The 23,356-nt window shown below is 35.5% G+C and overlaps 3 protein-coding genes across 3 annotated transcripts; 1 reads left to right on the forward strand and 2 right to left on the reverse strand.

Moving 5' to 3' along the window:
• Positions 1–4,532: 4,532 nt before the first annotated feature.
• On the forward strand, positions 4,533–23,356 carry LOC136821577 (zinc finger CCCH domain-containing protein 18-like). The gene is made up of 20 exons (XM_067077803.1): positions 4,533–4,618; positions 4,893–5,711; positions 6,082–6,279; positions 6,469–6,537; positions 6,853–6,940; positions 7,234–7,275; positions 7,557–7,613; positions 8,015–8,056; positions 8,613–8,701; positions 9,573–9,659; positions 9,880–10,155; positions 10,503–10,546; positions 10,702–11,093; positions 11,448–11,521; positions 18,541–18,629; positions 18,948–19,106; positions 20,095–20,278; positions 21,802–21,833; positions 22,143–22,332; positions 22,798–23,356. The coding sequence occupies exons 1-20, from the start codon at positions 4,616–4,618 to the stop codon at positions 22,930–22,932; spliced, it is 3,069 nt and encodes a 1,022-aa protein (XP_066933904.1). The 5' UTR covers positions 4,533–4,615; the 3' UTR covers positions 22,933–23,356.
• Positions 11,998–13,506, reverse strand: LOC136821550 (uncharacterized). The gene is made up of 2 exons (XM_067077774.1): positions 12,726–13,506; positions 11,998–12,590 (listed from the first exon to the last, which is right to left on the reverse strand). The coding sequence occupies exons 1-2, from the start codon at positions 13,478–13,480 to the stop codon at positions 12,077–12,079; spliced, it is 1,269 nt and encodes a 422-aa protein (XP_066933875.1). The 5' UTR covers positions 13,481–13,506; the 3' UTR covers positions 11,998–12,076.
• On the reverse strand, positions 14,065–16,200 carry LOC136821538 (uncharacterized). The gene is made up of 4 exons (XM_067077761.1): positions 15,762–16,200; positions 15,437–15,530; positions 15,035–15,196; positions 14,065–14,380 (listed from the first exon to the last, which is right to left on the reverse strand). The coding sequence occupies exons 1-3, from the start codon at positions 15,846–15,848 to the stop codon at positions 15,054–15,056; spliced, it is 324 nt and encodes a 107-aa protein (XP_066933862.1). The 5' UTR covers positions 15,849–16,200; the 3' UTR covers positions 14,065–14,380; positions 15,035–15,053.

Raw genomic sequence — 23,356 nt, forward strand, 5'->3', positions numbered from 1 at the left:
TCTTTTTACATTCGAATGTTTATGTTTTTTTTGAGAAAGAAGAAGGGGGAAACCTTTCTGATCTGTTGCATCCTCTTATTATTTATGCTGACGGAAAACCCTTTCTTGTTATGATTCGAATGTTTTCTCTTTCGTTCAAAATTCGAAAAGTAAATATTATGTCTGGGGAAATCCCTCTTCTAAAGAGGTTTTCGCGGTTTTAGCCTCTACAAAGGAGAGTTTTAGAAAAATAAAATCATTCTGTAAATTACACAATACTATTATGCACTATGTTTTATGCATTTTGTACCTGCCGGTTTGAAGACTGTCACTTCAAAAATGTTTTTTTCCCACAAACGGCAAAAATAAAAAAGTGCCCCGGGTAGATGAATAATTCGCCGAATGATCTTCGGGCTGAGTGTACAGTGTTATACACCGCTGGAAAGCAGAGATTTTGGAATAACTAGTGCAAAAAACCGAACGACAATCACGTATACACAAAAATAGTTATATAACTTTGAATTTTGTTGGAAAATGCAACATTTGGTTCAACAAAAGTTGCGTGACTTCTGGAGTCGCTACCATCGAGTTATCTGAATCAAGTTCAAGATCCCAAGACAATCAATTAAGACTTGAAATGAAACAAAATGACCGATTGCTAAACGTGCAGTAGTCAATCAACCAACCAAATTTTGTCATTCAATTCTTGAGACAGCGTTTCAATTTGTTGGTGATGGCTTCTTCATAAAAGCGAAAGACACAAATATATTTTTGGATCTGGCATGTGGTAATAGTGTCAGGACCTGCAGGCAACCTAGTAGGGTTGGGTATGGGTTTGGTTGTGTATTAGATTGGCTAGGAATCAGGTTATTATCAGTTCGAGTCAATTTGGAGCTTGAAACAAGCACTCTTTTGTGACTTTCTCTCAATATAGTCTAGTCTGTAACTTGTACAATATTTAAGTAGCCGTCGGAAACACTTTCCTGGGATGAATCTGTGGCGTTGACAAAAAAATAGACCAGCTAGAAATTTAAAAAGGCATGGAGGGCATTTTTTGCACTATGATTTTGACTTGAAGCATGAACATAAAAACGACTGAGACATCCATCTCCTTTGTATTATTGAAGATTGTTTGTTGCTGCCTCGTTAAAATCATAAAATGAAATAATGGATTTTGATGATATACCTCAGGGGAATACTTTGCTCACGATGACAAAACTTCGACAAAAACCTCAATGGTCCAACTCTTTACAACTCTTTAATTTACATTATGAGGAAGGTAAGAGAGGGAAAATACTCCGTCAACTTGTTAAAACTCCGGCTAATATTTTGAAATTTCGACTCAAAAGTATGGAATAATTTTAGAAAGTATGGGATTTATATAAGGGTTTTCTTATAACACAGGCTTTGAACTTTAACATGCCATTTTTTTAAGCCATAGAAAAATTTATTCCAGCAATATAAGAGATTCACAGGTATTCACAGGATTCACAGGATTTACAAAAGTATACACGCAGTTGAAATTCTGCATTTTAGCATTGAAAAATACTTTTAAAATATATTCAGATATATTGCAAATTTATGAAAAAATAGGAGGATAATTTTTTTGTAAATTATGAGTAATGTTCAAGCTCTATCAATCCTTTTAGATAAATAATTCAAATAAATAAAATTATGACAGATTTTTTATTCCAAGTTTGAAATACAGGCAACAACGAAGCTCGCTTCAAAGACACCAAAGAAGATAGACGTCCAGGCGTTTATATGTTCATGCTTGAAGCAACCTTCTCTACTAGGTCTGAAAACATCAATTGTGGACATTGTTGATGTTTTTTATCCACAGTCAATCATTGTTATGGACAGTTTTTTCTTTTTCTTGACTGTTGATGCCTGGAAATAGACAGCCAATACTATTAATGAACTGTCGAGATTATGTCTGTCAACATCCTGAGATTGACTGTCGATAACTGATATAAAAAATAGCCATCGACAGTTGAGTTAAAAGCTATCGACAGTCAATATCAGATATCGACGGTCAATTAAATAATCTTGACAGTTTATGAAAAGTATTGGCTGCTATTTCCAGGCATCGACTGTCAAGAAAAAGTAAAAATTGTCCATAACAATGATCAACTGTTGATAAAAAACATCAACCGTGTCCACAATTGATGTTTTCCGACCTAGTAGTGCTTGAAAAAGGACGAATTGTTTGCTTTCAAACACAATGAATAGAGGATAATTTCAACTGCAGAGAGTTTCTCTGTGTGAATAAAGATGATTGCTAATTTCAAATTTACTTAAATGATCTTTTAATTTGCTGAATTTTTAAAGGGACTGAAAATATGGGTCGGACATAATATCAGATCAGAATCTATTTTGGTTGGACATTTCATATTGATTCGTCGGACAATATCCGATGTCCGACCATTATTTCAGGCCCTGTGATTATACCTAATCGGTCAAAACTTAGTCGGCCCTAAGTGACTAAATTTTGGCTTGGTGACTAAAATTAGGGCCAACTAAATATTTGGGCCAAATTAAAATTGTATAATTAAACTTTCCTCAACCCACTTTTCATACCGTTATTACTTTAACAAAGAATTTATTAATATGTAATCATTGAACAGAGCTTATATTTCAGCCAAAAAATGACCTGTTCGTAATATCTTGAAAATAAGAAACTAAAAGAGATATTTTGGGGCTTTTCCATCTCCTTGTAAATTTAGATATGGCCCAAATCTTTAGTCGGTCTTAATTATTAGTCAGCCCTTAGTGACTAAAATTAGGGCAGACTAATAATTAAGGCCGACTAAAATTAAGGCCGACTTAGTTTTGGCCAATAATAAGGTACGCTAAAGCAAAAATGATTCCGCATGTGTAAATGGGCCATTGTTTGTGGTCCGACAAAATTTCTTGGAAATAGCCTATCCGGCGGTGTGGGATCTAGGTCTTCTCCCCCGTAGGTCTTTTTCTTGGGAAGTTGTTCTTTAAATTACTTTTCAAGGTATAGCTCAAAATTTAGGTAATTTCTCAAGGTTTTTGAAAATGTTAATTTCATTGAAAAGTGCCGGTTTATTTTTTCATAATTCTCGTTAGAAGTTTTGCGGTACATTCTTTTCCTTGTGAGTGAAGTAAACCATGAAGCGGTTCTGCTGCATTAATCTTTGATACAAATTTTGACGCTAGTGTGACTAACTGTATGGCCCTTTGAAGAAAGGTTTTTTAGGTAAAGATCTTCATAAAAATTTGCATTATCAATAGGATACTTTCACAAAATCAAGAATCAAGTGTCTTCTGTGTAAAAAAATCTGCCAAAACTTTGTTTTGAAGTCCTTTTTACAAGATAAAGGGGGTCACCGGAGTTAGGAGTGGTCTTTGAGTGAATTTTCAGCCTCTATATATAAGTTATCAAAGTGTATCACATTTGGTTTCCCTGGAAAACTTTCTAGATTTGGATATAATATAAACTGAGCACTCCCATATTTTGGTGAGGTGAAATTGACTGCTAGGTCATTCTTTTTTTATTACCGACTTAAGTGGTGGGTTTCCCTTTTTTCTCAAAAGAAGAAAGTACCAGGCCATTTTTCATGCCAATCGAACGCTGCCCCTCTTGAAATTACTAAAATATTGGTAAAAACAGCCTTTTTAAGTGGAAAAACACTGGAAAAAGTGCCCTATTTTGCCACCAACGGACGCTGCCTTGCCTTTCTAAAATATGACCTGAGTACCTGGCATGAAAGAAGGGTTGGGGTTGGTTGATTTCTGTATTTGACTAAGATACAACAAAAACCCTTCAGTCGCAATTGGGGCTACTTTCATAAGTGTGGAGTGACTTTTAGAAAAACTTTGGACAACTCTAATGCTCAATTCTTTCCTAAATCTGTAGTTCACTGACACATATTTATCACTTTTTTTCAGGTTCTCTCTGCCAAGCTGATGATGACTTTGGATGACTTACATATTTTATTAATTACTTTGTCAAAGAAAATTCCTAACTCTTTCAATTTAAAATCTGATGGCTAAAAGATAGAATATACCTGAATATACTACAATTCGATACTCAGATTCAAATTGAATTGAAAGTGGAATTCTGCTTGGCAAAGTTTATTAAAGTTGAAGTATATACATCCGATGATCTTGAAATAAATAATTTATTAGTATGTTTTTAGGCTTCACTCAAACCCTGTTTCAAGAGGTTTATTTCGAAAAAAAAACTCAAACTCAAATAATCAAAAGTAAAATATCACTGTCCAACTACTACAAAGAGAATTTGAGTATTGTAACCACTTGAAAATAGAATTGGGTAAAGCCTGGAAGCTAAGATTTAATTTTAATAAGGAATACACAAGCGTGACGAAGAAGCAAAGGTGTTTAAAAATTCAGTTAAAATATTAATGGCCTAGATTATTAGTTTGTGTTTATGAGAAAAGTTCATAACAAATGACAGCATCAAATCAACAAGAACTTGATAATTGTGCTCCATTATAATGTAAACCTTGAGAAAGAGCTTGCTTTGTTGATTTTTCTAATTTTGAATGGTTTTTCTCATAAACGCTTTAAGTCAAAACAAAAGTACTTTTAAGAAGAAGAAGAAAAATGGAAAGTTTTAAACTTTCCCAAGTTATCTTTGTATTGGATGGTAAGTCTGAAAGACCTGTTGCCTCTTCTTATTTTTTTATTTGTTTCATTTTAATTTCAACTCTAGTTGCTATAAATTGCCAGGGACTAAACATTGGTCTTTATTTTTTGTAAAGTGCAAGGTTTTAATTTTACAGTTAATTTTAATAATTTTCATGTCTTGTGTAGTATTTATCCCACCAAATTACTCGACACTATTACAATACTAGTTCTTTTCTGGGTTTTGTGTTTCAAAAAAAAAAAAATTAGTTATTTCAATTTATTCTATATTTCAGAAATCAATATATTTTGTGACAATGGATAGTGGGGAGACTGTGGCAAATGATGAAGCAAATACTGGAGATACTTTTACTGAAGGACCTTGTCATGAGGAAGCAAGTCCTGAATTTATAAGTGACAAAACTTTTGTTTTGAAAAATAATGTGAATAATGGAGACACGGTGAATGGAGAAAGTGAGCAAAAAATTGAAAATGATTTGGTAAGTAATGAAAAAAACGAAAACGAGGAATCAGAAAATACAGAATCTAAAACTGATGTTGAAACTTGTGATGAAAAACAAGAGGGCGAAAACAAAACATTAAGCGAGGAGGCTGAAAACAAAACAGTTGAGGAAACTGAAAAAAGTGATTCATCTGAAAATGATAAAGTGGAGAATAAAGAGCCCCACATAGATAACATTGAAAAAGTAGAAAGTGTTGAACAAAATAACTCTCAAAATTCAGAAGATGATAAATCATCAGACACAGATGAAAATACTGCTGAGAATACAAAACCTGAGCCTGCAGACAACAAACCAAAGGACTCTAAAGATGGCGAAAATCAAGAATTGATTTCAACTGACTTGCAAAAGGAAGAAAATAGTATCGAAAACAAAGATGATAATGACGCTGATAAAAATTTTGATAAAAAAGCAGATAGTACTTCACCAAAGGACAATAATCCTCCTCCCTCCTCCATGGGGAATCTTGTAGAGCCTGTTTCACCAGATGATGGAGAACTTTCATCTGAAAATGAAGAAGATTATGAAGAAGATACTAAAGAAGTACCTGGCGCAAGATATTCGCCACCTGCTCCCGTCATTACTATTCAACCAGTAACATCAATTTTTATTTTTATTTTTTTCTGGGCTTCAATTGTCCTTCCTCAAATTAATAAGGGTTTTCAACTTAGCTTCTCTTCCGTGCTATTTTGCTAGAAGCCCAGCCAATTTTCAATAATAATACAACACATTAGTTTAAATAAATTAGGTAATCTAATGTATGAGCTTTATCTTTGTGCTCAAAGCAGTGCTCAAAGCTCTTTTGTCTCAGATGAATCTCCATCTTAAGAAAAGTCTTAAAAAAGACTGCCTTTCCAACAATATCCAGTAAGGTTTATAGAATCTTGACTCATTAGTTATTGTTAGTTTAAAGACCATTTTCTGCCGAAAGTCCTTTATACATCCAAAATAATTGTCGTTTCAGCTGAAAAGCATGTTAGAGGACATCGAAGATGGTGAATTGGATTACGAAGAAGATGGCCAAGCTGAAGAAATTGAGGACCTCCCCGATCTACCAGAGTTTGAGCTGGGTACGAAAAAACCAACATCAGAAGATGGTGAAATTGTTTCTGATGGGGATGATGGAGAACGCGAAGAAGGAGAAATACGAGATGAAGATGAGGTTCTTTTTGAAATGTTCCTTATTTTGTAGTTTTTATTTTTTTAATGGGTGAAAACGGAGTACTATGGTTTATTAACTAACTCAAAGATTTTTGTATGTGCTCAGTATTTTTGTAATTTTTGAAGGAAGGCAGTATTTTTACAGTGTTTTTTCCCTTCATAATCTTTGTCACAATGATTTCATTTTTAGACTGGGCAAGTTTATATTTGTGTTGATTCTAAATCAGACCGATGGAAGAAAGCTTCCAAAGCTGAACAGGTATAAATCGAAAGAGAAATATATTTTGATTTATTTATTATCTCTCTTCTACTTTGTACAGATTGTTTGGGCCTTAATTGATTCAAATATTTTTACAAGAAACCCCAAACTTGAAAGTATATACTTAAAATACCATAAAAAACAATTGTGGGGATTGTACCCCGGAATATCCAAATTCCGAAAAGAATGAAAAGACTAAAAATAGTGTGCTTCTGTCTTCATCAACATACACAATTTCTTTTGACTGCCAAAATTTGGCTTTGGATAATGTCTTGCAAGATTGTGGCTTTTTTTTAATGATTGCTTCATTTTCAGAAACGACTAGCGGAGCTTGAGGATGGACAGATATCTGATGATGAAGAAATACCACCAGAACCTGTCAACAAAGACACCTCTAACCAAAGTCTGTTTTCAATTGTATATATTTAAATCTTTCTTCTTTTTTTTTGTCCGATGATGGATTCTGTACAATGGTTTGAAGAGGAAAATATTTATTTATGTGTTTAGTTTAAAGTTTGATATCAGGTTCTCTTTGCTTAAGAATAGGAATAATGAAATATTCTAGATACTTCTTTACGACTGAATGATATGTATTTTACTAAATCTGTGCTGCTATTACTATCTGATTATTGAGACTGATTCATTCAATCATTTAATTGCAATTTTGATTCATAAAACCACTGTTTTCAATTTCAGCTCGTTTCATCCCAAGAACGTTATGTAAATACTTCAATAATGGTAAGAATGGCTTTGATTATTATTATTTGCTGATAGTGAAATAAATAGAATCACAAAGTACTCAAGAAAATTTGAAAACTTTTTATTCTTTATTTCTCAAATATGATTCACTGATAATACTGGTTCTGGTCAACTGGTCAAATGTTGGTTATTTCTCACAACAGTTTCACTTCATATAAATTAGTAAAAACTTTAGCTCAACAGTAAAAGTTGTTGACTTAACACCTACCTTTTAAAATTTCTACTGTTCATGTTGCTAATTTATCCCTCTCCATTTCTAGGAATGTGCAGATGGGGTGCCACATGTCGATTTCTGCACCCTGGGATCAATGATAAAGGTAAACATGTTAAAGTTTTTGTTGTTGTAATGTTTTGAGGTGCTCTTCTGTTAAAGATGCTTTTTAAAGATAATTCTGATTAAAAAACGAATGATACACATTTTTATAAGCATAACGCTTATAAGCATACCCAGGTTCAAATATTGGAAAAACTTCAACATTGCCTAAGCATTTGGTAAGCCTCAGTTTACAGAATTTCACCATTACATTACATCCCATATTCGAAGCTTACAAAAATTTACCTTATGCCTATAAAAAATGTGTAAAGACATTCTGAAATGTTGTGAAAAAATAAGATTGTGCACTTAACACCATATCGGTGGTTAAAAAAACACATATCAGTGGGGGAAAAAACAACCAAAGGCTGAAGATTTAAATGGTTATGATCATTTGATTCACAGGTATTCCAACAGACAGTACACCAACATGGAACGCTAATGCAGGTTTGTACTTCTTCTTCATTTATCCCATGTTATTGCCATACTCCTTTTTATGTGTTATATCCTCTCTCCTTTTAAAAGAATCTTTTCAACAAAATTACCAAAAGGCAATGAAAAATAATCGTCTTCGATTCGAAATCTGAGAGAACAAAAATGAGGTGCAGACCGGGGACTTTTAGACTGTAAATCAGTAAAATTTAGCAAATTTTAGCAAATTCATTGCAGTGATTTGGGTCTTACAGGGAAGTTCATTTTAAAACTCGAGGAGCGGTACTAAAATCCAAGACACATTTGAGTACTAAAAGGTTTTTTGACGATTTTTGACATACCCCCACCTAATTTTTGAAAAAGGAATTTTTTTGACATTTTAGCATAGTGACCACCTAAATTAGGCTTATTTTGGAATTCTGTTCAGAGAATGGCGGTCTTTCAACTTTCAACAAAATGCCAACTCTGGTTATTTAAGCTGTCAATAAATCTGGTCTATCTCTTTCTAAGTATCACTTGTTTATGATGAAAAAAATTTATTATTGATGTGCTCTATTTTCTTCATCCTCAGGAAACTATACCATGCTTCAACCACCAGGACAATACCCAAAAGCTGTTAGCAAAATTACTGAAAATACTTCACGAATGTCAGACGTTAATGTAAGACTCTTGTTGACTTGCTTTAGAAGAGTTGAAAGTCATGATGGTGCCGGAATAGACCTAGCGATGGTCGGCTTTTTATGGGACTGGTAACGAATTTAGAAAGAAAATTTGGTCTCTGCGCACGACATTTTTCGACTTCCTCTCAAACAAACCAAACAAATTTCTGCCAAAACTAAATTGACGTTACGATAAATCACTTCATTACAAGGGTATCTTGCCTTTTCACAAGAGCTTGTATTTTTTGTTACCAGTCCCTGACCGCGCCGCAAAGGGTTAAAAGCACTGATCTCTAACTATTTGACTGGATGGGATATAATAAAAGGAAGTGTGTTTAGTTTTAGAGCTGACTTAGTCCTCCATCTTGTTTTCAATCTGGTTGTCAACAGCGGGATTTCGAATGTTTTGAAATTCGAACGTTCGAAAATCTAGTTTAAAGCAGAAAACAACACGGCGAACTAGTCAACCATAAAACTGGACATACTTTCACGGAAAATCTGTGAGAAAGTCAGCCTATCTTATCTAGTGTGTAAAGGAATATGATATCTTTGGTTGAAAGGTGTGTAAGACTAATTCACATTTTTCAATTGCTTGGATTGCACGATTCAATTACTTGAGTACTATTGAAATGACACAAATCTTTCTCAAAAGAAGAAGAATTAGTTTTTACTTAATCCTCAGATGTCCTGATAAAGCTGGCCATGATTGATATAAACGAGTTGGAGTGATTTTTTACTGCAAAATGTTTACACACCTTAAAAACGTCTCAGGCGGCATGTTGGTCAACATATTTGGAAAGCGTTTAAAGGCATTTTCTGTCGAGCCTCCGTTCAATACATGCAAAATTTTTACAAATTTTCTTTTTCTTTAGCCGGCAATGAATCATCCAGGAATGACAATGGACGGATCTCCAAAGAAAGAATCTGCCTGGGAGAAAGGTCTTCGAAGGGCCAAAGAGGTTTGATTCATACTATACGATTTCATGATATCTCAATTTCTTTCTGATTTTGTTTTTGCTTTTCTGTATGCTATTTTTTAGTGTAGTGTCCTCGATAAATGTTTATTTCGACCTTCACCTGGAACCATATTCCTCTAAAATCAAACGTATTATTCAATCCATCAAAAAAGCTGAGACTTTTCCTATTATCATATTTCAAATCTCTTCCATTTTTTTATAGATCAAAGAAGCAGCTGCCAGGCGACGCGAAGAGGACGTCGACTTTGAAGAGAAACGTTTGAACATGAGAATACCAGAATACTTCCCCAACGAGCGTGAAAACCCCGAAAACTTTGAAAACAACCCTCCGATGGAGAACCAAAACAAACCATACATGGAGCACGACAACAGAGGAGGAGAGCGGCCGCCCAACGATGAATATCTTGATCGCCGCGGTGGTCGTAGTAAGATGTATAGCGACCGAGGAGGACATAATAATAACAATATGGGCTACAGGGTAAGCTGAATTAAATTTGTTGTCAGTATAGACTCCACTTCTGTTAGTTAGTTATTTCCACTGATTTGATATAGGTGTTGGCGCTCCTTAAATATCAATTGTCATTTTTAAAAACCGTTTCATTATTTCCCTGTTATTTATCTGTTTCAAAATTTTACCAAACAAATATGACATGAAGTATCAAAATTCCATGAACTAAACTTTCATCACAAAAACAGTTTAAATTTAGCCAGTACCGTCAAAAAAACCTTTTATGTTTACTGTACAATAAGCAAGTGTCTTCTACAGGATAATTCAAACTTTTCATTCTTTTCTCCCAACAAATACCATATCTTCTTCTACTCTAGAACGATCGCTTTCATGGAAACAACCAGATGGATAATGTTGACAGGTAAATTTTTGTATGACTCGAAAGGATAAAAGTTTTGAATATTTTTTTTTACCTTTAACCAATGGCTCACTGCATTTGTTACCCACCTTTTTTTAAATGTGTATGACATAATATGACCTTATCATCTCTTGAATTTTAACTGTTTCTCTCTTCAGGAGTAGTGGTCGCGCCCGTTTAGCGGAACTACCGCCCGACCACCCTGCCCGGCGTGAAGAACGTATACGTCAAAGAGAACGAGAAAAACGCCGAGACGATAAGGACAAGCGAGGAGATCCGCGTGACCCAAGAGACGAAAACCGACAACCGCCGAGGGACGAAGTCCAAGATCCACGACGTCAGCCGTTCCCTCAAGGTCAAGACGACGACGTTCCCCCGCCCCCACCGCCACCTCCACCCAAGAGTATGGGCGCCACTGAATGGCATGATCCATGGATGCGAACTCAAAGCGGAACGATGGCAGGCCAGAAACCCGATATGGGAAAAACGACGGGTATCGAAGCCGTTTCGGATTCATCTTCCTCTGATTCGGATTCTGACTCTGATTCAGGTATTCATTTCTTTTCTGTCTATTTGCACACGGTTCTTCAAATACTAAAAATTATTTTCGTCCGAGTGGTGATGACACCAAGCTTCGAACGCAGTTTAAAATTTATTCCGCAGATTCGAAGATTCGAGTTATTTTTTGCAGCATACCTTATTGAATCTTTATTGGCGTTATTTTTTTCGTCCCTAGTGTAATAGTAAGGTATCTTTAAGGTAATTGAATTAGGGCCCAGGCTAAAAATGGGAAAAATAGAGCTTTGGTGTAAGAAAAGCCAAGTAGGTAGCTGATAAGGATTTGAACATTGTACGTTTTTTAACTACCTTTTGATAATAAATTTAATTTTTTTTCAAATTTCAGATTCGTCAGATTCGAGTAAATCTTCAGGTTCCGATTCTGATAGTTCTTCATCTGGTGACGAAAAACGAAAAAAGGTATATATGCTTTTGTTTTTTTTTTGCTTAAATCACGCACAAGCGAGTTTTCGTTAATTCTTTTTCAATTACGAGGTATGATTTTTTGCCCACCTCAACTAATTTCGCGCATTTACGGGTCTTTCCGCGAAGTTGCACGAAAATTAATACCAATAGTAGTTTGGTTATTTGAATATTGGTTATTTGGTTTATTGTTATCTAAAAACATAAATAAACTAAGAGACAAAAACAATAAAAGATAGCCTCACGCAAAATACGCGACTGCTCTAAACAACTTCCGTTTTTCAATATGTCTCTCAGCTATGGCCTAGTCAAATTATTATTATTATAGAAACTTATCAGATGATAGTTTTCCTCATATTCATCAGACCTGGAGTCCATATGTCAGATATATTCTGTGATGTCATACCGTTTGAAACAATGATTTGAAACAAAGTCATTTTAAAAAGAATTGAAATATATTTACAAGGGTTATAATAAAAAAATTTTAAACAAATTCTCTGGAAAAATAGCTAACTAAGATTATCAAGAAATAATAAAAATTTTACGCTGTGTTTAAGCAACGTGTAGAAACTCAGCAAGGAGTTCCTGTGCAATATTATAAGACGTATCGTCCAAATATGCAAGGCTATCCGTACGCGTCGCAAGTCGTCGAAACGGATTCTTGAAACAACACACCTCTCGAGATTGCATTCGTTTCTTAATTAAAGATTCCAATGGAACCAAACGACAGGCCACTCTTAACTCCCGACTCTTATAATCATCTATTTCGTGTTGTCGTGACACGTTTTCTCGGACCTCGATTTTGTACTTTTCTTCGAGGACGTCTTTAAGTTCATGCACGGTTTGTAGTTCTTGCTTCAGCTGCTCGATCTCTGCAACTTGTTCGGTGCTCTTAGCTTCGGCGTAACGTAGCTTGCCATCCAAACCTTTGACGGCTTCCTTTGAAGCAATCAGTTCAGTTTTGATATCTGCTACCTCACAGTTCACTTCTTTCAAATCTTGGATCAGTGTTTTGTTTTCTTGTTCTAATTCTTTATTGCGAGTTTCAATGTCTTGAATTGTTAACCTATAATGATAACCAAAGAAATTGAGCATTAGAACTTACCGCCCCCTCCATCATTTGTACTAAACTTTCAAATGTTGCTTAGATTATAGAAGAAAAAAAGTGAAATATTATTTTTCTCAGTGTAGGCAAACTTACATTTGCGTTTTGGTCAAGTCTTTTAATTCTCGCACATCTACCTCTAATTTGAGACACTCTTTCTTTGTGTCAGCCAATTCCTGTTCAGTTTGTTGAAGCTGCTCACGGGAGCGCTTTAAGTCTGAAGTCAAGTACGTATTCACGTGGCGTAAATCCTTGACCAGCATGGCATTTTCCTCACGCTCTTTTTTTACCACAACCAATTCCTGCTTAAAGTAAGCAAGGTCACCTTTAAAATCTTTAGTAACTGCTTCTAATTTATCATTACATTCCTTAGTGACAGCCGCTAATCTCTTGTCACAGGCCTTGCTAACGGCAGCTAACCTCTCGTCACAGGCTCTAGTGACGGCAGCAAGGTTATTTTCATGCTCCCGCTTAAAAACTGTCATATCATCCTCACTCTCCTTCTTAATGGCTTCTACCTCTTCATTAGCAGCTACAACTTTCTCAACACACGCCTGCTTAACCGCATCTAGCTCAGCATCGTGCTCTTTCTTAACTGTCAACAACTCCTCATCATTCTTTCTTACAACCTCCTTCAAGACGTTGGTGACCTCCTTCATATGATCAACAAACAATTCTTTTTCTTTGCTGATCTTCTTTAACTTTGCAATCTCCAAAGATGCTGCTTCGTACAAACTCTTGTAATCAACAGCCTCGGCAAGGGACGATTGCTCAACCGGTGAACCCTCGACATCCTTGGACTCAACGCTAACCTTCTTTTCTTCCGATTTCTTCTTGATCAGCGAAAACATCTTTTCAACCACCACAAATATCCAACCGACTGATATAAACCAAATAAATCGATAAATTGACGTATTGAATTTCGCACTTCCTTTTATATCTTTTTATTTCTCATTTTGACGTCAATTTTTATTTTTAAAAAATTATTTGACGTCAGCTTGTGTATTTTTTCATCCTCGTTTCGACTACACTGCTATGGTGACTATTCTCAAATGAGGCTTTAAAAGCAAGATGAGAGTCCTTCTAGTGACATTAGACGTTAAAATCTCTTTTTATTGAATGTATAACAAAACTTGAGCAAATTTAGGCAAAAAAGTTGATCCTTACTTATTGCATTTTTCTGCAGTAGAAGGCAAAATTGGGCGAATTTTACAAAGTTTTGACCGAATTCTTTTCATTCTACACAACAAAATCAAAAGAAATTAAAAATTAATGCAAATTTTTAAATTATTCCGAACTCACATCTCGGATATATTGTCATATTTTCTTAAAATTAATACTAAAGGAACTATAGTGCAGTCTCCATGATTCGAACATGCACGGGGAATGGAAAAAAGACCATGAAACTTGTTCGAGTTAATGAGACATTCGAGTTATAGAGGTTCAAGTTTAAGAGACTACACTGTAAGTTACGAAGTAAATCATACAGAAATGAGCAAAACAAATTTAGTATCTTCATGTTCCTAGTCAACCACGACAGAATCGTTCACCAGCCAGGGTATCAGCTCTACTTCTCAATTTACAATTACCAGCGCCTCTTAGGAAACAGTTGTTTGGCGATCTGGTTGAGCGCGCGTGTTGCCAAGTCCAGTACTGACAGGCTGGTGTCTTGTTGCATAGATCGGCACATGTTTGCCATTTGTATATATTGCATTTTCCGGTGATTATGTTTCCACATGCCCAATCTTTGCCTAAAAATATTGGAAAATGTATCGAAAAACTGCAACGAAAAGAATATCAAGTAAACAAAACAAAAACAAAAAAACAAAAAGAGAATCTCATTTTTCCTTTACATAGTTTCTAGAGGGGTCAAGACCCCCCCCCCTTAGGAAAGAGGACCCCCCCCCTTAAGTGCTACCCCCCCCTTAGGAAATTCATTTAAAATTTCACCCCCCCCTTAGAAAATCAGTATGGATTCAAGGAAGATCCCCCTTAGGTAAGAAGACCCCCAATAAGGTAAGAAGGCCCCCCTTAGGTAAGAAGACCCCCCTTAACTGGTAACCCCCCTTGCTTTTGGTTCATCAAAACCCAAGACCCCCCCCCCTGAATGTTGGGAGTTAGAAACTATGCTTTATGGCATACTGTATGGGTCTTTATAACAGCCGTGGAATTATAAACATAATCTATATGTATAATCTTGATACTTTTATTGAATCTGAAAAATAAATTTTTGAACATAAAGTCTTGATTTCGGGCAAAACAAGAAACAACAGCAGTTGTGACCCGTTTTATTAACTTGATATTTTTCCTACAAATATATTCCAAACCCGTACTTTCAAAGATTTCAAAGCATGCATTTGCTTCTATCGTTCAAAAAATAACGGGACTATCTCAACATTTCTTACCGTAGTAAGGTGTGCATCGTTAGTCATCAGCTACAGCGCATGTGCGATTACCAGAGATGACAGAAGGATCACCAACCTTGATGTTACATTGTCTGCCCTTCAATTGACATCGCAATGGCAATCGTACTGACAAGCGATGTTCCCACGTCCAGTAGTTGCAACCTTAGATGTCGAGAAATAAGTTAGATTTTCCACTGCAACCTTAAATCATAAATCGGTTTTTTTTTGGGAAGATTGCTTCATCAATAAGCGATATTCTCGTGTCCATTAGTTGCAACCCTAGATATCGAGAAAAAAGTCATTTTCCTTACAGGGCAAATTGCTAATAATTTAAGCCTTTAGTTGAAATTGGGAATCCCTTGTTTGTATTGATATCTTGACTATTTAGTGACCATAATTTACCTTTAAATTTGCTGCATTTCTTTGCACATTCTTGCCAGCTGCCCTCACTTGTTGTTCGAATATTACAGCCGGAATAATCGGTACTGTAATCAACCTAGAAAGACGAAAAATTAACCTTCAATAAGTCGGAACGTTAGAGACCTGAAGCTCATTGCATCACATTTGCATCACTTTTTCTGTAAAGCTTTTTAAAATGTATATAATCTTGGTGCCTAACTTTGAAAGTCTGAAAAACATTTTTTCAATTACACAGCTAACAAACCATGTGCTGTAAGAACCTAACAAATTCAGAACCTAGCTTGAATCGATCACTAGCAGTCATTACCGTGCATCGTTCGCCGCAAGCCTTGTTTCCAGAGATGATTTTAGCTTTGGTTAGTCTGACATTGCATTCCTGTTCTTGTAGTAACATCTTTTGATTGATGGCTCGTATACCCAGAAAAAACAACGTTTATGTTTCTGGCAAGCTTCGGCACACTCTTCCCAGCTTGGTCTGATTGAGAAGCCAATGTTACATCCAAAGTAGTTCATGTTGTAGTCCAATTTGCATGTTGGTGGTAGTGGTGCTGTTGTCCCTGGTCCGGCAGTGGTTCTTCTGGTTGAGATGACTGTTAATGTAGTTCTTTGCCTTGTTGATTGAGGTACTGGTGGTCCAGTTGGTTCACCATTTGGTTGACCAGTTGTGTCACCAAAAGCATTATTCAGCTGCAATGCAGCAATCAATAAAATCATAGTTGATGTAATCATGTCGACGTTCTTCAATCAAATGATGAGAATCTCGCGGATTTTTATGGAGTATAAAGTTCTGATTTCCAAACGCATTCATGATATTCATGACGTAATGTTTTGTACGGAAGCACTCCGGTTTTTGCCAGTAGTGGCAAATTTTAAACGAGAATTAGAAAAAAGTTGTTTAAATTTGCCACTACTGGCAAAAACCGGGGTGTTCCGTACAAAACATTACGTCATGAATAACATGAATTAGCGTACCGTTGTCTTGGGGATTTTTCCTTCTTGTATTTGGTACGTTTGAGTATGTCATCATGGTGAAAGCCAACAAATATCTATGTAAATAAGTATTCGATGTTTGGCCAGCCAATCTAATGCATGCTCAGTACAAACTCTTTAATATTATTGCGCAAACTTATTAATTTTTCTGGAAGGAAGATAATTTTTGCAGGAAGATTCTTACATTGTTGTGAATACAATGTGTTTGATTGTCTGTAAACAAAAAATATAGTTTCACTAGATATGTTTATTTTATAAGAACACGAGGTTCGATTTTGACCAAAACCTAAGAACAGATTAAAAGTGATCCTAACTTCAAATTAAAAAAAAAAGTTGATCTTAGGTCCTTTTTACGTTAACAAACAATAGAAATGTGCATCTCTTAGGATCTCATCGTAGCCCTTCTACTCTGTACCAGGTGTATCTCACGTTTATTGCTTCGTATTACACTCGCGCATTGTCTTTTTGATAAAAGAAATACCGTACGGAGACTTCTGCGATGAAGTATGATTAAAAAAAGAACTTTTCTCTCGTCGTCTCCCCTTTCTCACCCGCACTCCATCGCAGCGGTCGGTTTGAAAAAAATACCAGAAAAGACAATGACAACAGACCCCCTATGGCAATGAATTTTGAACTCAACGACCGTAAGGGACCTTTTTCCGGTTTTTCAAAACTGCATTCACTTCTACCCCTTAAACATACCTATTTTTTGGACTTTAACGATGCGTATTAATACGGTGTTGATAAATCTGCCCCGTCAGATGGTCCATAATGCATTAAACTAGAAAAATTTAATAAAAACCGTTAAAAATCTGCCATTTTGATGAAGTCATAAATAGAAAACAATAGCCCAAAAATAGGTATATTTAAGGGGTTGAAGTATATACAGTTTTGAAAAAACCGAAAGTAGGTCCCTTACGGTTGTTGAGAAATTAGCCGTAGATATCAGGTTTGTTTACAGACTACCCTTCTTCTGGGATGGCCATTTTGTATGATAATATTTGAGATCAACATATTTATCACATACATTTCAGTGCCGTAGCAACTGGGGGGGCAAGGGGGGGGGCTATGCCCCCCCCCCCAATAATCTTTTCAAAAATGGTTATTTTGCAAAATGCAAAGTTTTTCTTGTTTTTTCTTGAAAGCATTTTGTTTAGAGTGCATTTTCAAGCAATCTAGAGCTTAAATTTTCAAAATTTCCCCCCTCGGGCCAAACCATGGTTGGCCCTCGCGGTGTCACTAAACTTCAGCCTCCCGATAAGAAAATACTTCCTACGGCACTGCATTTTCTTCTTCTCTTATAATGAATTAATTGATTGAATTGAATTGATCTCACACACCGTCTTTTAGGATATTTTGAAAGCTCATACAATATTTTTTATACTATATTCACCAATAACCGTATCAAGATCTCTCAAAAGAAACTCTAATATCATAACAGACCATGAAGTCGGTCATGGCGTTAGCAAAATTTCAAAATAATGTTTTAATCAAAATTTTCTTGTTAATGCTCTACAATTTTTCAAATTAAATAGTCATGTTTCATATTTTAAAGCAACATTTACCCAAGGAAAATAGTCTAGCAAACTAGACGACTAATTCAAACATAGTAGAAATAAAGCAAGAAGTAACGGAGGGAACATTTGGCTGACCCTGGATGTTCTCATTTTTTTAGCAATTTTCAGCCTAAAATGTTCTTTTAAATTCAAAATAGTAAGAAAGAGCGCGAAAATAATTACCGGGAAAAGTGATTTTTTCGCGATTTTTTCGACAGCGAAAATTAGCTCCCTTAGTAATCCAGCAAGCTAGACGAGTAATTTATACATTGTAGAAATAAAGCAAGAAGTAATGGAGGGAACAGTTTTAGTCAATCTAAACAAACTAAATCTCGTAATAATAATCGTATTATCATATAACGATTATACTGCTGTATTACACGCATTATAAACGACTCCAGTCTAAAGCACAAGAATCGACCAGATTTTTTAGAAAGTTGCAAGAAATACTTCACCTTTCTCTTAAAATTGTAAATAAAAAGGCTTATCTGGTTTCATTTCAAGAAAAATGTTCATGTAATGTCTTGGTTTAATTATTAGACGGAAGATTTGAGGAGGCGAGGAGACAATAGAAACCGTCCACCACACAGTGAAATCGTCAAACCGACCAATCAGAACGAACCGCTCAGGTATGGTTTTTATAATATCTTATAATATCTAATATCTTATTCAGTCTCGTTATACCCTGTAAAAGTTCTCATCAATTGTATTTTAACCCCTCGCTAATCCCTCTAGAACTCCAAAGAGAGATATAATTGACGATTCGATTTTCAAGGGGAATTGAATTTTCATAGTCGTTGATAAGAGTTTCTCGTTGACGGTGACTTTCAATACTATCGAATAGTGGAGTTTATCGACTAGTATTAGAGATTGCCAACTCTATATATCAGATTCGTGCGAAAATTAATCCAGTAAATTCTTCAGTTCGTCTTCCTTTTCTCTATTAGCTATAATGAATGGAAGAGACAACAGAACTTGCTACAAAAACAACACCAGCAACAACAGCAGGGTATGGGCGGCGGTGGTCCCGGTGTAAGTGGCGGTCCAGGTGGAAGCGGCGGTCCCGGTGGCAGTGGTAGTCAGTTCAATAAAAACGCCCTGGAAAGGTATACTGCTTTTATGAGACATCTGTTACTTTTGGTTGAGCCTTGCTGCTCTTGTGCTTAAGTCATCTATAACAATATAACTCTCCAAAATCTGAGCTTCAGCGTGTGCCTACAAGTGTTGTGCGACTAAGCAGGTCTGAAAGGACTCTTCAAGTGAAATATTTGTATACATTGACAAAATAGAAATTATACCTAATCACACTATTTTCACAAATATTTTAAGAAATATTGACCATAAAAACTTTTTTCAATCATGTTTCAAATAGGCTATAGCTCTTGCCTGTCTCATTACTTCTATAAAACGCACTGAACGAGAGAACTTTCTCCAAAGAATTATTCAAAAACTCTTACCTTCATTCTCCCTTCGTTTTTTCTGAAATTTTCTCTTTCTTTTTTGGACCTACCCCGGTGGGGTGGAGGTCCTATAAATTAACCTTTGTCCGTTCGTCTGTTCGTCTGTTCGTCCGTTCGTTATTAGCTTTCCTCGTGATTGACTCATTAGTTTTTTCTGATTTTTTGCACAAAGATGTGTAACTATAAACCCTCGAATGTGACGGAGCCCGATTTTCAAAAAAAAAATTTGTTTTGCATGAAAGTAGGGTACCATCATAGGTAAAAGATGGCTCAAGCAGATTTTTTCAAAAAAATTTTGTTGGCTCAAAAAACGCATGTTATCTATAAGAATCACTATTAATAAGGATACATCAATGTTCTTAGCCAAATTACTCAATTTTTTTATGAGATAGATGTTTTCTTTGCCCACAAAATCTTGAATATGAAAGAATATTTCAAGAGCATGAAATTTTGGTTTCTAAACGTTTTTTTATAAGAAACAAACGACTAATTTTAATAGATCGTCCTGGATCGTCACTATTTGTGTTCTGAATGATTGTTTAATGGTCACGCTCACGTAGATATCAATTATATATGTGTTAAATGCATAAACCAGGTAGGTCCATAAGAGTATCCCTTGTTTCACTTCTCACAGCAGAGACCGTTACAACCGTGACGTAAGTAACCATCGTGGTGGCGGAGGCGTTGGTGGAGGCGGACCGGTAAAACCGTCGCGCCCTGACGACCGTATGCACCACCCTCGACAAAACGATCCCAGGATGAGTCATTCGTCGCCTGTAAACAGCGGCAATAATAATATGATGAATAAACGAAATAATGTGAGTTTGTTGTAAGCTGTTGTTTTCTCCTGCACCTAAGATTTTATGAAAAAAAACGTTTCCTTAGGACTATATTGTGACCGAAGTCAATGGAGATTCGAAGGCTCACTTTTCGATAGCTATTATCTACCCACGAATGAGGTTGTCACTTTTTCTCGAACGAATTTTGAATACACAATTCAGCGTATCCGAATGCACTAACTTCACACATCAGTCGCTTATTTACTTCCTTAGTAGAGGCTTAACCAGCAATAACCAGGTCTAAAACCAGTAGAAGGAAGAGAATTTAAAAGTAATCTGGTCAAGACGGGGGGGGTCAAGGTTATATCAAGTCCATTCGTTTTAATAAGTGTGTACTAATGCTTGTTCTGTTTAACATTTTTCAACCAATGCTTCAATTTAACCCTATTAGCCCCAAGCTTTTTTGACTTTTGTATCCCCAGGGGGGGGGGTAGAATCTACCACCCTCAATTATTTTCGATCTAGAAGAGATATGGCCATGAAATTTGGTACAGATGTTCTCCATCATGATACAATTTTCTAGAAAGAAAAAAAAAATTGATGACGTCATGCAAAAACTGATGACGTCATCACAAAATTTCGACCTTTCGGAAAAAAGCCCCAATATATGGTTTACAAAAATGTCTATTACAGTTGAACCAATAAAGATATTTCAATTCTGTTTGAAGATTCTGAAAGGTAAAAGACTCTGCTTTAACATAATTGCCGGTTTTGCAATTTCCATGAAGAGTTTTTCTTAAAATCTATGCTGAAGATGAGTGAAATTTTCAAAATTTGATGACGTCATAAATGATGACGTCATCATTTTCAAAAATTTTCTTATTAATGCCTATCACGTGTCAAAATTTGAAAATGATTGAATAAATAGTTTAGAAGTTATCAGCACTTTAAAACTTTTAGTTTTAAGTGATTTTAGCTGGGTTTTATGTCATGTTTCACAATAAAGTCATAAATCCTGATCTGGACAACCTATGACCCTAAAATTTTGCACAAGTACTCTTAATAAGATTTTATTAAAAGTCAGAAAGTTTCATGTCGTTTAAAAAATTTTTCTTGGAGATATAAACAAAAGAACTCCAGCGTGGTAGATTCTACCCCCCCCCTGGGGCTAATAGGGTTAAACATAATATATACGGTGAAAATGAAGATGGAATCTCTTAATGCTAGAAAATTCTTTTTTGGTATGGCGGTACTTGAAAGCCTCCTTACATAACAAGATTCGCAAAATTGCGACTAAAAATTTCCTAAATACTCAATTTTTTTCAAAAACAAACGCGCCCCTTTCTATTAACCTAATCGTCATCCACCACCTCCCGAAAAAGTCGTTTCAAGAAAGATTTCTCTAGAATCAGGAAATTTATAATTATTTTTAGCATAAAACTATTGCGTCAATAGGTACAGCCTCTAAAAGAACAAAGCTGTTTTGCATACTTCAGGCCTGTACAAGGTTTTATGTTTCTTACTCGACTAACATCTACCTTTACTTTTTATCTTTTCTGTAGATAAATCATGGTCGAGACGTAGAACCTAGTGGGTAAGTACATTTTTGTAAAGTCGTTGTGTGTTTGTTCTGTTTTCCTCGATTCCGTTTGAGCAGTAAAAGGACAGAATCTGAGAACGAATATCTGCGTGTATTTCAAAAAAACTTTGAGATAGCTTAGAGACTTTAAAAAAAGGTCATGCTTAGCTGAAATCTAAGACAATTAACCCTCTGAATAGTTTGAAAAAATACTGAAGTTGAACCCAGTTCTGTCCACTCGATATTTTGGATTCAAACCCTTTAATTACTCCACAAAGAACCCTATTGTTTAGTTTGAAATTAATTCTCCGATACTCTTTTTAGTAAGCCCGTGGTACAGAAAAATGACGACAAATTCGACTCACCGAAGCGTAAATCCGACAGTGACAGTGACAGCTCAAGTGATTCCGACAGCTCATCCGACTCAGATAGCAGCGATTCCGATTCGGATTCTGATAGCGACTCTGATACCGACAACGAAAAGAAATCAGCACCTAAAAGTGCAGTCGCTAAGGTAACTTGTTTATAAACATCCCTTCTAATATGTTCTACTCGTGGTCTTCAGACATCATGGCTGTCATTAAATACAGTTGAACACACTTCTAAAAAAGACATTCTATTATTCGATATGTTCACGTTTTCGATGGAAAGTTGTCCTTTCAAATCCCATGAAAGTTCTTCGCTCTCTTATATTTGATTTCTAGTGTGTTAAAGATTTTTAAGTTTTATCTTTAAGAATTTCAGTCTAAAGCTTTTCGGGTCCATTTCTGAAATCCGAGTCTTGGATTGTCCCTAGGTTTTGACTGAAATCGTGTTCTCATAAAATCTCTCTATGAAAAGTCGTATTTTTCACCTCTGAAAATTCTTTAACCTTGTTTACCTCTCCCAACTTTGGTATCGAACAATTGCTTTTAGCTTTTACCAAAATAGATCCTGACCTCCAAGTCTAAATTTGGTTATCTGTTTTCCGTTTTTCCAGCCAACGGCATCGAAACCCATGGCAACAGTAGTAGCAGCAGCTGGCGTGAAGAGACCTGCACGTAAAGATGATTTATTAAAAGAACTCAAAGCTGTAGAGGATGCTATTGCTAGAAAACGAGCAAAAATTGACTAAGTTTAATTTATGATGCGATATTACTTTGTAGTTTTGGTTTTATTATCATATTAAGGTGGATGAAATGAATATTTAATTTTTAAAACTCGTAGTACTTGTTTTTTAACAATAACTTTATTTTATACGGTATTTTTTTGCTTAACTTTCCCTCTTGTTAATTCGTGAAAATCATTTCTTACGAAAACACGAGAAAGAAACGTCGTTTCCCTTATCACGAGTCTGGGGCGAATCAGAAAAAATTTCTCAAAATTTTATTCCAATTTTGGAGGATTTCTTTCTCTGGTACTTGAATTACCTCTCTTAACTGGACCGATTATAAAGTGACTATAGAGTTTTTGTTTTTAAAATTATATTATATTAGTTTTTGTATTATAATACAGTCAAGGTCAAGTTTTTATAAAAACAATCTTTTCCGTTTTTTGAA

Source organism: Clytia hemisphaerica, unplaced genomic scaffold (assembly GCF_902728285.1).
Source record: "Clytia hemisphaerica strain Z4C2 unplaced genomic scaffold, Clytia hemisphaerica genome assembly, whole genome shotgun sequence".
Lineage (NCBI taxonomy): Eukaryota > Metazoa > Cnidaria > Hydrozoa > Leptothecata > Clytiidae > Clytia > Clytia hemisphaerica.

Excerpts from the sequence above, each read along its gene's own strand:
- LOC136821577 (XM_067077803.1), top strand. Across the intron at positions 11,094-11,447 it reads GGATTCTGACTCTGATTCAG|ATTCGTCAGATTCGAGTAAA; the intron begins GTATTCATTTCT and ends TTCAAATTTCAG. Across the intron at positions 19,107-20,094 it reads AATAAAAACGCCCTGGAAAG|CAGAGACCGTTACAACCGTG; the intron begins GTATACTGCTTT and ends CACTTCTCACAG.
- LOC136821538 (XM_067077761.1), bottom strand. The coding sequence starts at position 15,848 with ATGTTACTACAAGAACAGGAATGCAATGTCAGACTAACCAAAGCTAAA. Across the intron at positions 15,531-15,761 it reads CTTGCGGCGAACGATGCACG|GTTGATTACAGTACCGATTA; the intron begins GTAATGACTGCT and ends TCGTCTTTCTAG. Across the intron at positions 15,197-15,436 it reads GAAATGCAGCAAATTTAAAG|GTTGCAACTACTGGACGTGG; the intron begins GTAAATTATGGT and ends TCGACATCTAAG.
- LOC136821550 (XM_067077774.1), bottom strand. The coding sequence starts at position 13,480 with ATGTTTTCGCTGATCAAGAAGAAATCGGAAGAAAAGAAGGTTAGCGTT. Across the intron at positions 12,591-12,725 it reads GACTTGACCAAAACGCAAAT|GTTAACAATTCAAGACATTG; the intron begins GTAAGTTTGCCT and ends TTATCATTATAG.